This window comes from Spermophilus citellus (genome assembly GCF_964194105.1).
Source record: "Spermophilus citellus genome assembly, chromosome: X".
Lineage (NCBI taxonomy): Eukaryota > Metazoa > Chordata > Mammalia > Rodentia > Sciuridae > Spermophilus > Spermophilus citellus.
Window position 1 is genome coordinate 87,979,175 of NC_138190.1, and position 11,752 is coordinate 87,990,926.

At 40.0% G+C, this 11,752-nt stretch overlaps 1 protein-coding gene across 3 annotated transcripts in view; it reads left to right on the forward strand.

Moving 5' to 3' along the window:
• Positions 1-11,687, forward strand: part of SYTL4 (synaptotagmin like 4) — a 67,575-nt gene extending 55,888 nt beyond the window's left edge. For 2 of the 3 annotated variants that reach the window (XM_081277555.1, XM_081277554.1), the window contains 4 exons: positions 961-1,069; positions 3,944-4,043; positions 4,802-5,010; positions 6,949-11,687. In XM_081277555.1, coding sequence (XP_081133681.1) covers positions 961-1,069; positions 3,944-4,043; positions 4,802-5,010; positions 6,949-7,097 — 567 coding nt within the window. In that variant the 3' untranslated portion in view covers positions 7,098-11,687. Of the gene's footprint in view, positions 1-960; positions 1,070-3,943; positions 4,044-4,801; positions 5,354-5,458 lie in introns of all 3 variants that reach the window. The other variant, XR_014020066.1, reaches the window with a different exon arrangement.
• Positions 11,688-11,752: the final 65 nt, after the last annotated feature.

Consider the following 11,752-nt stretch of genomic DNA (forward strand, 5'->3'; position numbering starts at 1 on the left):
TGTAGACATATAATTAAGTACATCTTACCTACAGCTAAGATCTAACCTGAAAAAATCATTTTCTATAAAGGGACAATAGACACATAGCCAAGATATATAGTTGTAGCCAGAATCATCCAAGTAACTCCTGGTTTAACCTGTCAGATTGTCCCAGGAAGTCCATATTCAAGGTGTTAGCCAAAGGAGTAGTTTCTTTTCTGCAGTGGCACTCCACCTTACTTTACTTATACTTGGGTCATCAGACATAGTTGTCACCTTCAAAGTCTACATACTTTCTCAGTACTGCATGCCATATGCCACATGAAGGCATTAAAATCACTCATTGAATCCTTACTATATTGATTAATATTTTGATTGTTTCCACTTTGGGGCTATTAATGACCATTCTGATAGCAAGATTCTTCATCATGGTGTCAATCCTTTCTGAGTTTGTATGGCAACTGTGCTGGCAGACCTTTTAGAGTATTGGTTAATTTTTTTTTTGTACTAGGGATTGAACCTAGGGTTTATTAACTACTGAGCCACATCCCCAGCCCCCCTTTTTTTCACATTTTATTTTGAGACAGAGTCTCGCTAAGTCCTTAGGGTCTCACTAAATTGCTGAGGCTAGCTTTGAGCTTGCAATCCTCCTGCCTCAGCCTTCCAATTTGCTGGGATTACAGGTGTATGCCACCATGCCTGGCCAGAGTATCAGAATCTAGAAATTGTATTCCCAAAGTGGCACAATAGTGAGTATTGTAGAAGAGCCTTTGTTGGTTCTTCTGCCTCTCTTCTGGAAGAAATTGCCTTAGAAGCCTGTGGCGAACATGGCCTAGGGACCCTGGATTATATCCAGAAGTAGAAGGATCCTCTTATGCCATGAAGCTGTTCTTCAGGGATATTTTTAGTATCCCTTCAGGGTGAAGTCCCTACAGTTCCTGAGAAGTCTGATTTGACCTGTTGGGTTTCCCTGTGTTTCAGATCAGTGGTGAGTCTCTGACTGGTGTACCATTATACAAAGGAGAGTTGGTGGTTTCATTGAAATACATCCCAGCCTCCAAACTCCCTGCTGGAGGCAACCGGAAAAAAAGTGAGTTTTATTTGGGGCCTCAGATTTAGCTCTTAGTCTTCTGCATAGGATCTGTATGAGACTGGTGCTGGCACTGTTGAAGAGACTAGACTGGGATCTTCCCTGGATCTTCTTCCCTAGAAGGTTTTTCTACATTTTCAACCAGAATGTAGAAAAGGTATACATTCTACATGTTTTAGGGTTAGTATTCATTTAAAAAAAATCTCTATTTTTATTTTTATGTGGTGCTGAGGATCAAACCTTTGTCAGTTCCTCACACATGTGAGGCAACCTCTCTACTACTGAGCTACAACCCCAGGCCTTGGCATTCATTTTTAAAAATTATTTTTTTAGGATATTAAACTAAGTTGGTCTTGGTCCAGCTATGGCAAGATGCTAAGAAGGCAAAAGATAACAAAACTTTAGAGGCTGAGAATGGTGGTTGGAAAGGGTAATAAAGTATGAGAAACAGGAAGTTGAAGGCTGTGAGGAAGAATTATCCAACTTGCCAAGCAGTATGCTAGTGACTACAGACATGTAGATGAATAAGACATAATATTTGCTCTCCCTTGAGGCAGTTAGCTTAGCAAGAAAGATAGTCATGTGCTAAAAGGTGCCCAGATACAGGAGTGATGAATTCTATCTAGTTACATTTAGGAAAGCTTTGAAGAAACATTAACATTGAAATTAGATCTTCAGATTTTGCCAGGCAGAAAATGAGGGAGGACAAGGAAACAAGAACATACCCCAAAGACGGGATAGCATGAGCACAGGTTTTAAAAATGCCTGAGAAATGTGTGGTTGTGTGTGAATGTTTGGGAGTAAATCACTTCATTCAGTGGGGCTGGAGTTATGGTATATATTTGTCTATTTGGGACTGGGGCTGGGATTGGAGATAAGTCCCAATGAGAAGGGCTTTGAATGTAAATTCAACTTGATTTGTTGGCAATGGGAAATCAGAGTTCTTAAAATTATACCTCCAGCAAGGGCTAATCTAGAAGATTTCAGGAAACAATGAGGTCTGGGAGGAGAGTGTGCAGAATGACTAGAGATGAGGGGCAAGAAAGTAACCACAGGGAATAGCAACAGTTAGATAAGAGAGGAATAAATGTCAGTGAAGTAGGGTTTATTGAGAGAGAAACTTCAGGAGAGAGATTCAGGAAGAAGAGGGCGGGGTTGTTGATAGTATTAACAGTACTAAAATACTACAAGGAGCTCAGGCTGGATGAGGACTGAAAAGACACAGCTCACTGGTATTTCATTGCATTTTCAACTGATTCATGGAAGCAGAAACCAGATTTCACTAGAAACTAGGTTGAGTACATGAGGCAAAGAAATAGAGGTGGTAAATGTGGGCTTTTCCCCTTCAGGGTGATTGATGGGGAAAGAAAAGAGAGATATGGAGAATAGCCTGAGGAAGAAGAGATAAGGTTGAGGGGAGGTTTTCTTTTAAGTGGATTTTTAAATAAAGAAGACATGAAATTAGCATAAATCTAGATTGAGGGAAAGGGATCAGTAGAGGAAGAAATATTAAAGTGGTGATGGGGGTTTTGATTGATATTGCTAGATTAGTTCTGTGAAGTAAGGATGGGATCAAGAAGTCAAACAGAGGGATTCCTTTTTTGTAATTTTTAATTATTTCATTCATTTTTTATATGTTTTTGTACCAAGTGTGCTCTATACTGAACTACATGACAGGGTTTTGATAAATTGCCAAGGCTTGCCTGGAATTTGTCATTTTCCTGCCTCAGCCTTCAGAAGTACACCATCAAACCCAGCTCTTTTTAAAATCATTCAGCAAACATCGATGTTCATAGCAGCACAATTCACAATAGCAAGACTGTGGAACCAACCTAGATGCCCTTCAATAGATGAATGGATAAAAAAATGTGGCATCTATACACTCTGTATTACTCTGCATTAAAAAATGACAAAATCATAGAATTTGGAGGGAAATGGATGACATTAGAGCAGATTATGCTAAGTGAAGCCAGCCAATCCCTAAAAAACAAATGCCAAATGTCTTCTTTGATATAAGGAGAGTAACTAAGAACAGAGTAGGGACGAAGAGCATAAGAAGAAGATTAACATTAAACAGGGATGAGAGGTGGGAGGGAAAGCGAGAGGGAAGGGAAATTGCATGGAAATGGAAGGAGACCCTCATGGTTATACAAAATTACATACAAGAGGAAGTGAGGGGGAAGGGAAAAATAATACAAGGGGGAGAAATGAATTACAGTGGAGGGGGTAGAGAGAGAAGAGGGGAGGGGAGGGAAGGGGAGGGGGGATAGTAGAGGATAGGAAAGGCAGCAGAATACAACAGACTCTAGTATGGCAATATGTAAATCAATGGAAGTGTAACTGATGTGATTCTGCAATCTGTATACAGGGTAAAAATGGGAGTTCATAACCCACTTGAATCAAAATGTGAAATATGATATGTCAAGAACTATGTAATGTTTTGAACAACCAACAATAAAAAAAAATAAAAAAAAAGAAGTACACCATCAAACCCAACTCTTTTTAAAATCATTCAGCAAATGTCAGGAAACTTTATTTCTCCAAGCTTCAATTTTCTCATCTATAAAATGATAGTAATAGTGTGTATCTCATAGGATTGTTTTGAGAATTAAATGCTTAAGGTAGTGTCTGGCACGTAGCCAGTTTTCAATAAGTGTTTATTGCTATTGGGGTTGTAATTAATTGAGGACCTACTGCTTACAGGCACTGTGCTAGTTACTGAGAGTACAAGTCAGGCATGGTTCAGTTGTTTTATGGATCTTGCTACCTTCAGGACTATGCAGATCAATCTTAAGATAAACCACTATGCAGATCAATCTTAAGATAAACCTGGAGGTATAGGGGCTCACTTGCTATATCTAACATTCCTTACAGATAAAGGTGGTGAAGGGGGAGAGCTCCAGGTATGGATCAAAGAAGCTAAGAATCTGACAGCTGCCAAATCAGGAGGGACTTCAGACAGCTTTGTCAAGGGGTGAGTCCCTGGACCAGCACCAAACTATGAAGTTTCAAGATAAGATAGTTAACAAAGAAATCCAATTGACCTTTCCCTGTTGTTACTCTGCTTATGTGTCCTACCACCCTCAGGAACCAACTATGTTTCTGAAATTAGGTAATGGAAAAACCTCCACTACCACCTTTGCATTGGCCTGAACTCAGTTTGGACTGTGCTGTGGTGCTAATATACAAAGAGGAGGGTGGTAGACAGATAGATTCTGACTTTTTTCTGATTCATGTTCTTAATTAGTCCTAGGTAAGAATCTATATTCCCTGACTAGATTTGGGGACTCAGTGCTTTGTTCCCCATAATTTTTAAGCAATGCTAGCTCCCTCCAAATTATAGGTCACTCACTGACTCATGCTCTCTAGCAAATCATGTTCAGCTAAGTCAAACCAAACCAATCCAGATCAATAGATATTACTATTTGTTTTATTTACCTTGCATAGGAGGAATGGAAGCAAATATATAAAACTCATTTTTGGTAGAGCATAGACAAAGCCTGACTAATAATATATTCATTTTTTTTCTCCAAGTTAAAGGAATTAAATCAGGGGAAGTATCTAGTGGGGAGAGTAGGAACTCTGCTTCAACAGATTCAAAGAAGGGGTACTGCACATGGATCTAGGTGTTGACTCACCTTCCTGGGCTAGGCCTGTGGTAAGGGAAAGAGGAATTTAGACACATACTGCCAAGCTTTGAGTAGGTGTTGATTATTCCCCACCCTCTGCCAGATACCTCCTTCCTACGAGGAACAAGGCCAGTAAGCGTAAAACTCCAGTGATGAAGAAGACCCTGAATCCCCACTACAACCATACATTTGTCTACAATGATGTGAGGCTGGAAGATCTACAACACATGTGCTTGGAACTTACTGTGTGGGACCGGGAGCCCCTGGCCAGCAATGATTTCCTGGGAGGGGTCAGACTAGGTGTTGGCACTGGTGAGAGTTTTCTTCCTCCATCTTCAGTTGTCTCTTATCTATTTCACTCCCAGCACCTCCCACCTCCAGAAACACAAAGCTCCTCTATGATGGGACTTGTCTTCTTTCCTTTCAGATGACACTCAACAAATATTTGTTGAGTACGTTCTATGTGCCAGGCCTAGAGCAAGGCAGAAGTCATTGATATTATGTATATAGATAAATGTGATGCTGATAGCCAGGAACTCCATCATCCTTACACACACACACACACACACACACACACACACACACACAATCTACACACCTACCTATATATCTATATGTATAATGCTATATTCTATCCTGTTACAATGAATAAAAGGTTCTCACTTGTCTCCCATCCAAGTACTAACCAGGCCCGACCCTGCTTAGCTTCCGAGATCAGACGAGATCGGGCGCGTTCAGGGTGGTATGGCCGTAGACAAAGGTTCTCACTTGTAAAAGCTAATCTCTCTCTGTGTTCTGTACCACCCTCTCCCCTTCTCAATGACCTCACTTCTGTAATCTCCATCTCTCCCATATGATAAGTTTCATTCTCCCTACCTGTTGAAGGTGAATACAGATATGCTCTGGTGTTTCCAAATCTTATTAAATAAAAATAAACCTTTTCTTGACTACATGTCCCCTTTCTAATTCTTAAAAATAATGGTCTCTACTTCCTCAACTTTCCTTTGTTTGCACTAGAATTTTTAGCACTATTTAACATAGATGATCACTCCCTTTTTCCTGTAATACTTCTATTGATTTTATACTCTTTGATTCCCTTTCAACCAACTGATTTTCACTTCTCAGTTTTCTTTGTGGGTTCCTCATTCTATACTCAAAATCTAAATACAAGTAGTCTCAGGTCCTCTTCTTTTCTCTCTCCACAATCTGCATTCCTATGACCTTAAATACTACTTTTTTTTATTAATAACTAACATAAAGCATCTAGAATGATGTTTTACACATATAAGCTAGTCCATGTAAGTCTCCTGATTAAAACTATTCAGTGACTTGTTTCATATTTAGAAAACAATAGGGGTGTGTACCAATCCTATATGCCAAGCCTATAAGCCCTGGTATAATATGGACCCTCTGTTCTTTCTGATCCTTCTCATATCATTCTCCCAGCTGCTCACTGTGCTCCAACCATGATAATTTAGTTCTTTTCTACAAATATACCAAGCTCATTTCCACCTCAGAACCTTTGCAATTATTGTTTCTTCTGTCTGGAAAGACTGGCTGCCTCTTATCCTTTAGGTCTTAACTCACCAAGAGTTCCTCAGACCATTCGTTCTACAGTAGGTCCTAATCCAGACACTCTAAATCCCCCTGCTGATTTACTTCATAACATTATCCTCACAATCTTTTGTTAATTTTCTTGTTTTCTTTTCTTTTTTTATTCAAATTAAAGCTGCCTGAAGGCAGGGTGATTTTTTTGCTTTCTTCATCATTATATCTCTGGAGGCTATAAGAATACCTGGCACATAGTAGGTACTCAGTAAATATTTATTAAAAGAATGAATGAACAAAAGAATAGGAATGATGCCACATCTAACTTTAGGCTGGAGTCTACAGCTAGAGAAAAAGTTGTTCAGATTTTTAAAAATTCAAATCCATTTGGAAATAATAGAAGGACAAATGCTCTGGCATTGGCAACAGACTCCAGAGCTCTGTATCATCCTCTGAATAAGAAGTCTCTAGTGACCCTGTGGTATTTGTAGTACTGTTTCATCAACCCAAAATCTCCTTATAGTCTCAGGAGCACAGAAATATCTGAGCAGGATCAATAGGGAATACTTCCCAGATTGCTGTCCCCATCAGCCCATTTTCATAGCACATTTTCTTTGGAGCAGCTACCCTTGCTGTATGACCCATCATTGATGAGTCAAGCAATGGGGTCTCTGGTCAGCCTTCTCTGGTATTTCTCCTCAGGGATCAGTAATGGGGAAGTGGTGGACTGGATGGACTCGACTGGGGAAGAAGTGAGCCTGTGGCAGAAGATGCGACAGTACCCAGGGTCTTGGGCTGAAGGGACTCTGCAACTCCGTTCTTCAATGGCCAAGCAGAAGCTGGGTTTATGAGTTCCTGTCATATTCTACAGGTCCAGCCCTGGCCAGGGCAAATCAGAGGAAGTAACAAAACTAAGAGCAAATATTTCTAATTTAATATGTGTGTGTGTTGGATGTACATGTACAAGCACGTATTTCTGCAAATCTTATGCTAGCTAGAGTGATGCAGCCTTGTTCCCCTTTAAAAAGCAGGCTCAAGAAAAAGGGCCTCTTTGAAATGTTTTTATTTGTGCACGATCTAGTATATTTCAGAGTCCATTCTTTCTTTCATCATTATGAGATTTAATTAACTTAAAAACCTTTTAAAACAACTTTCTATTTTCTGTCTTAATATTTTTGTTCTTATTTCTCCAGGGAGCCCTGGCTACCTTTGGCATTAGTTTTAGTCTGTAGTTTAAGGTGTACCTGATCTGAGGCTAAGGTTCTGGGAAGCAGTTTTGTGTCACTAAAGACAGGGCAATATGGGAGAGAGGTAAATAGGTCTTCTCCTTCTCTCTAATTTATACTTTTAACTCATGTTCTACCTGGATAATTTTCTGGAATTTGGCTTTTAACTTTTCTTCTTGTTAAGTAGTTTTCACCTTGCTTGGGTGTATGGTTTTCTTTGAAATGAAAAGAAAACTCCCCAGCTCCTTCCAGTTCTATATGCCTTTACTATACCTCTGGGGAATCCTTATAATGGAGTTAGTTTAGAAAAGCACTTTAATTAAATAATGGCCTTTTGACGGAGTCATGAACATGCCTAGTGAGACCTTCTGGCTGATCCCAGAGGACTTGAATGACTGAGGGTAAAGTGTTTCACAGCTCATTCTGATGTCTCAGAATTTTAAACTGATAACAGCAGTTAATTGAGAGAGAACTCACTTCTCTAATGAAAGATGAGACATCTTCACTCATGTTCCACATCTTCCTCAGTGTTTGTGTCTAAGATGTGTTGCTATGCAGAATATGGTCCACATACCTCTGTATCAGTCAGAAGAGCCAAAGACTGTCTAAAATGGCACAGTGCTTGCCCAGACTGGGGACTGTTAGTACTCCAAGAGAACGTGGATAGAGAATCTCCCAGTTATTCTGCCCTTCTACCTGATGTAGTTTCAGCTCCCATTTTTTCTATTGTTTCTTCAACTTGACCTACATGTAACATGGGTGTGGTAGTGTTGAGGCTTTTTGAAGAAAGTTCTGGTAAACTAACTTTCACTTCCTTATACTCTTACAAACTGACCTTTTTATTCATATGAGTGTATTCCACACAAAATTGTGTGTAGAAGGAGTGTATACCAGAAAAGAAATCCCTTTCAGTAGAGGCAGTTGCTAGCTGATGGTCCTATAAGGCCACTGGATTGAGGGCAGGTATGGCAGTTTCTACTGTATGTGTGAACTAAACTGAGGAATGTTTTAAAAGGTTTGTTTGGTGTGGATTGACACTGTAATGAAAAGCATAACTTGAGATCCTGTGTTGTAACTTGCTCTTTTGTTTCCCACCTTTGAAATGAATGTGTGCTTCAATAAAGCTTTCTGACTTGTCAAATGTTTTCATTCATTAGTTCTGTGGAAGCCTTTGTGTATGATGTCCTGACTTACTATTGTTCCTTTCTACACGTGGCTTGAAGGGTAAGAACCAGAGTGACAAATGCCTTTCCCTAATCATCATATGCTGATTTGAAGAAAATTTGCCTTTCTCCACATTGCTGCCTGATACTTTTGCTGGGTTTGAATCCCTTGTCCTGTATGTTTGGTATCTACGGAGAGAACTAAAAATCCATCTTAAAAGAGGCACCACTTTTCTATTTCTGAAGTACCAAGGGAAGTCCACCTTTGGCTTTATGGATCCTCCCTTGCTAGAGTAGGGGAGAGATGTTCACATAGGAGCCGAAGAAACACATTCCCTGTTAGAAGCACTTCTTTCTAGTTTCTTCAATTCTTCTGGGAATTGGGGACTTCTTCCTCTGCTTCTACTACCATCATTGAGTTTTTTTAAAAATACTTTTTTAGATGTTGATGGACCTTTATTTTGTTCATTTATTTATGTGCAGTGCTGAGAATCAAACCCAGTGCCTCACACATGATAGGCAAGAGCTCTACCACTGAGACACAACCCCAGCTCCCCATCATTTAGTTTTGAGAAATAAATAACACAGATGCTAAGTAACCCATCTCTGAATTTAGGCTCTGGGTTTCTAGGTAGAGGCCAAGTGATTCTTGATCTCTTGTGCAAAAAGGTATTAATATTTATCAAATGCCTTTTGATATAAGACTTTATATATTGATCTTTCTATTATACCTTATGCAGTAGGAAATCTTCCCTTCCTACAGATGAGGAAACTTGAGTCCTTATGATAGAGTTGAGATTCGAATGAAGGTCTGATTCTACGAAGCATGTGAGAATGGTATGTGTGTTATGGAAAAAATCAAAGGAAGGGATGACTCATCTCTTCTAAAATATGGGTTTAATTTACAAAATAGAAAAATCAGAATGTTTTGGTTATTACTTAGCCAGCTTAGTGACTGTATAGCTGTGTGTGTGTGTGTGTGTGTGTATGTGTGTGTGTGTGTGTATGTGTATATATATGTGTCCCCAGAGAGGTTCAAAGAGAGAAATAGAGATATGTATATATCAGGGTCTTGCTAGTCCCTTTGGGCTGGCTGTGGGCCTGGTTCTGCTTCCGTCTCTCTCTCTCTTTTTAAATTATTTATTTATTTTTATGTGGTGTTGAGGATGGAACCCAGGCCTCGCATATGCTAGACAGGCACTCTACTACTGAGCCACAACCCCAACCCTACTTCAATCTCTTTCCCCTGCTTTAGGAGTTGGGATTTCTTGAGTCATAATCTATAAAGGAGGTTATAGTAAAACTAGCAAAAGAAAGCAAGATTGACTTGTTTTGACTACTCAAAATGAAATTATAGCTCTTTAGTTGTTTTAAGCTAGAGAAACATTACATGCAAGAATCAGGCCCAGGTGGGAACTCTGCTCAGGGAGTAATGAGCCCCCTCTGTTATCTGTTGGGCCTTTGGCTTGCAGTCTATCCTGGCTTGCCACTTGGAGTATTAGTGATAAAGACAAGGAAGGGCATTTATCTTCCCCAGTGTGCAATCTTTGCCTTTGGAACCACAGACCTTGTCTAACCAGAAATTTCCTACATGAACTCATTGTATTTTGCCTTCTACCCATAACTTGCCCTTGGCCTTTCAAAGCTTCTGTATTCCCCTGAAGGGAAGATGAAGAAGGGATTTTTTTTTTGTTCTAAGTTTGATCATTTCTTCCATGTTCCATTCCACCCAAAAGCTGCCTAACATTTTATTTTGCATTTTGAAAATGAGATTTCCACTAAACCCCAGTGGAAATAGCTTCTCTCTGACTCACTACTACCCCCATATGTTCTGGACTCATGATTTATGTCCTATCACTCTGCTTTAAAGAGCAAATTTTCTTGGGTGGAAAGATGTTCATTTCCCTCTTTCCTCCAGGGACTACTCTGAGTCTTGAATCTGAATAGGATTTTAGAAGATGGAAACTTTCTTGCTTAGAGTGTTCAGCTGACTTTAAATGGGGAGTAGAAAAAGAAGTAGAAGCCAGATGGCAAACTAAGAACATTGACTCTGGAGACAGACTGCTACTGTTTTAATGCTGACTCTGTCACTAATAAGTGGCACTTATTAGTTATCTTAGGTAGATTGCCTATCCTCACTGAGCTTCAATTCTCTCATCTGTAAAAGGGAGGTAATAACAGTTCCTACCTTATAGGTTTCTTGTGAAGACCTCAGAGTGAATCAGTAGGGTATTTAGAATGGCACTGGCACATAGTGAACGCTTGAACCTCCCAGCCAGCCTACTTCCTCTCCCCTCTAGCTTTCCATTGATGACCCCTGGTTAAAATCAAAGGAAAAAGACTGCTTAGTCTTAATTATGACTCTGGGTTCCATGAACTTATAAAATAAGGTTCTCAACAGCAAGGGGAAGAACACTTTTCTTTCAAACATTGACATCCCACTGGGTAGGACTGAAGAAGAATCTGGGGCTGGGGATGTAGTTCCATGGTAGAGTGCATGCATAGTCTGTGCAGGGCCATGGGTTCATCCCCTAGCTCACACATATACATACAAAACAAACAAAAACCAGGACTCTGTGGCTCCATTTTCTAAAAGCCCAATAACCCATCCTCAATTTACTTTCAGGCCTGCTCCTTAAGACTTGACTTTGTGCCACTGTAGCTCCCACCTGCTCTGTGGCTATCCGAGGAAGTTAATACCAGAGGTGGAGTCTGCTTTCTTTCCCTACTATCTTCAGTGGTAGTTTTAGTACCCTAGATCATGGAATGGGAAGGAGGTTCCCCTAATGAAGGAACAATACTGTCTACCTTTTGTTATGGGGAATGGAGGCCTCAGTAGGTAGAGGTTCTTGCCTGTGAGCCAGCTGGAAGGGCCAGGAGAAAGCATCATGCTGTGACTAGCTATTTCTTCCCAAACTCCCTCCCATGGCAATGTTTTTGTAACTCTTGATGAAGCAATAGTTCAAACAATATTTTTAGCCCAATGCCCTACAAGGGGAAATGACAAATAGGTTCAAGAATGTTTTGTAGATCCATGCCATCCCATCTCAGCCACAGAGATAGTTACATTGTAAGGAAAATGCAGCTACACTTCTTGAAGTGTACTGGATGTCTTTT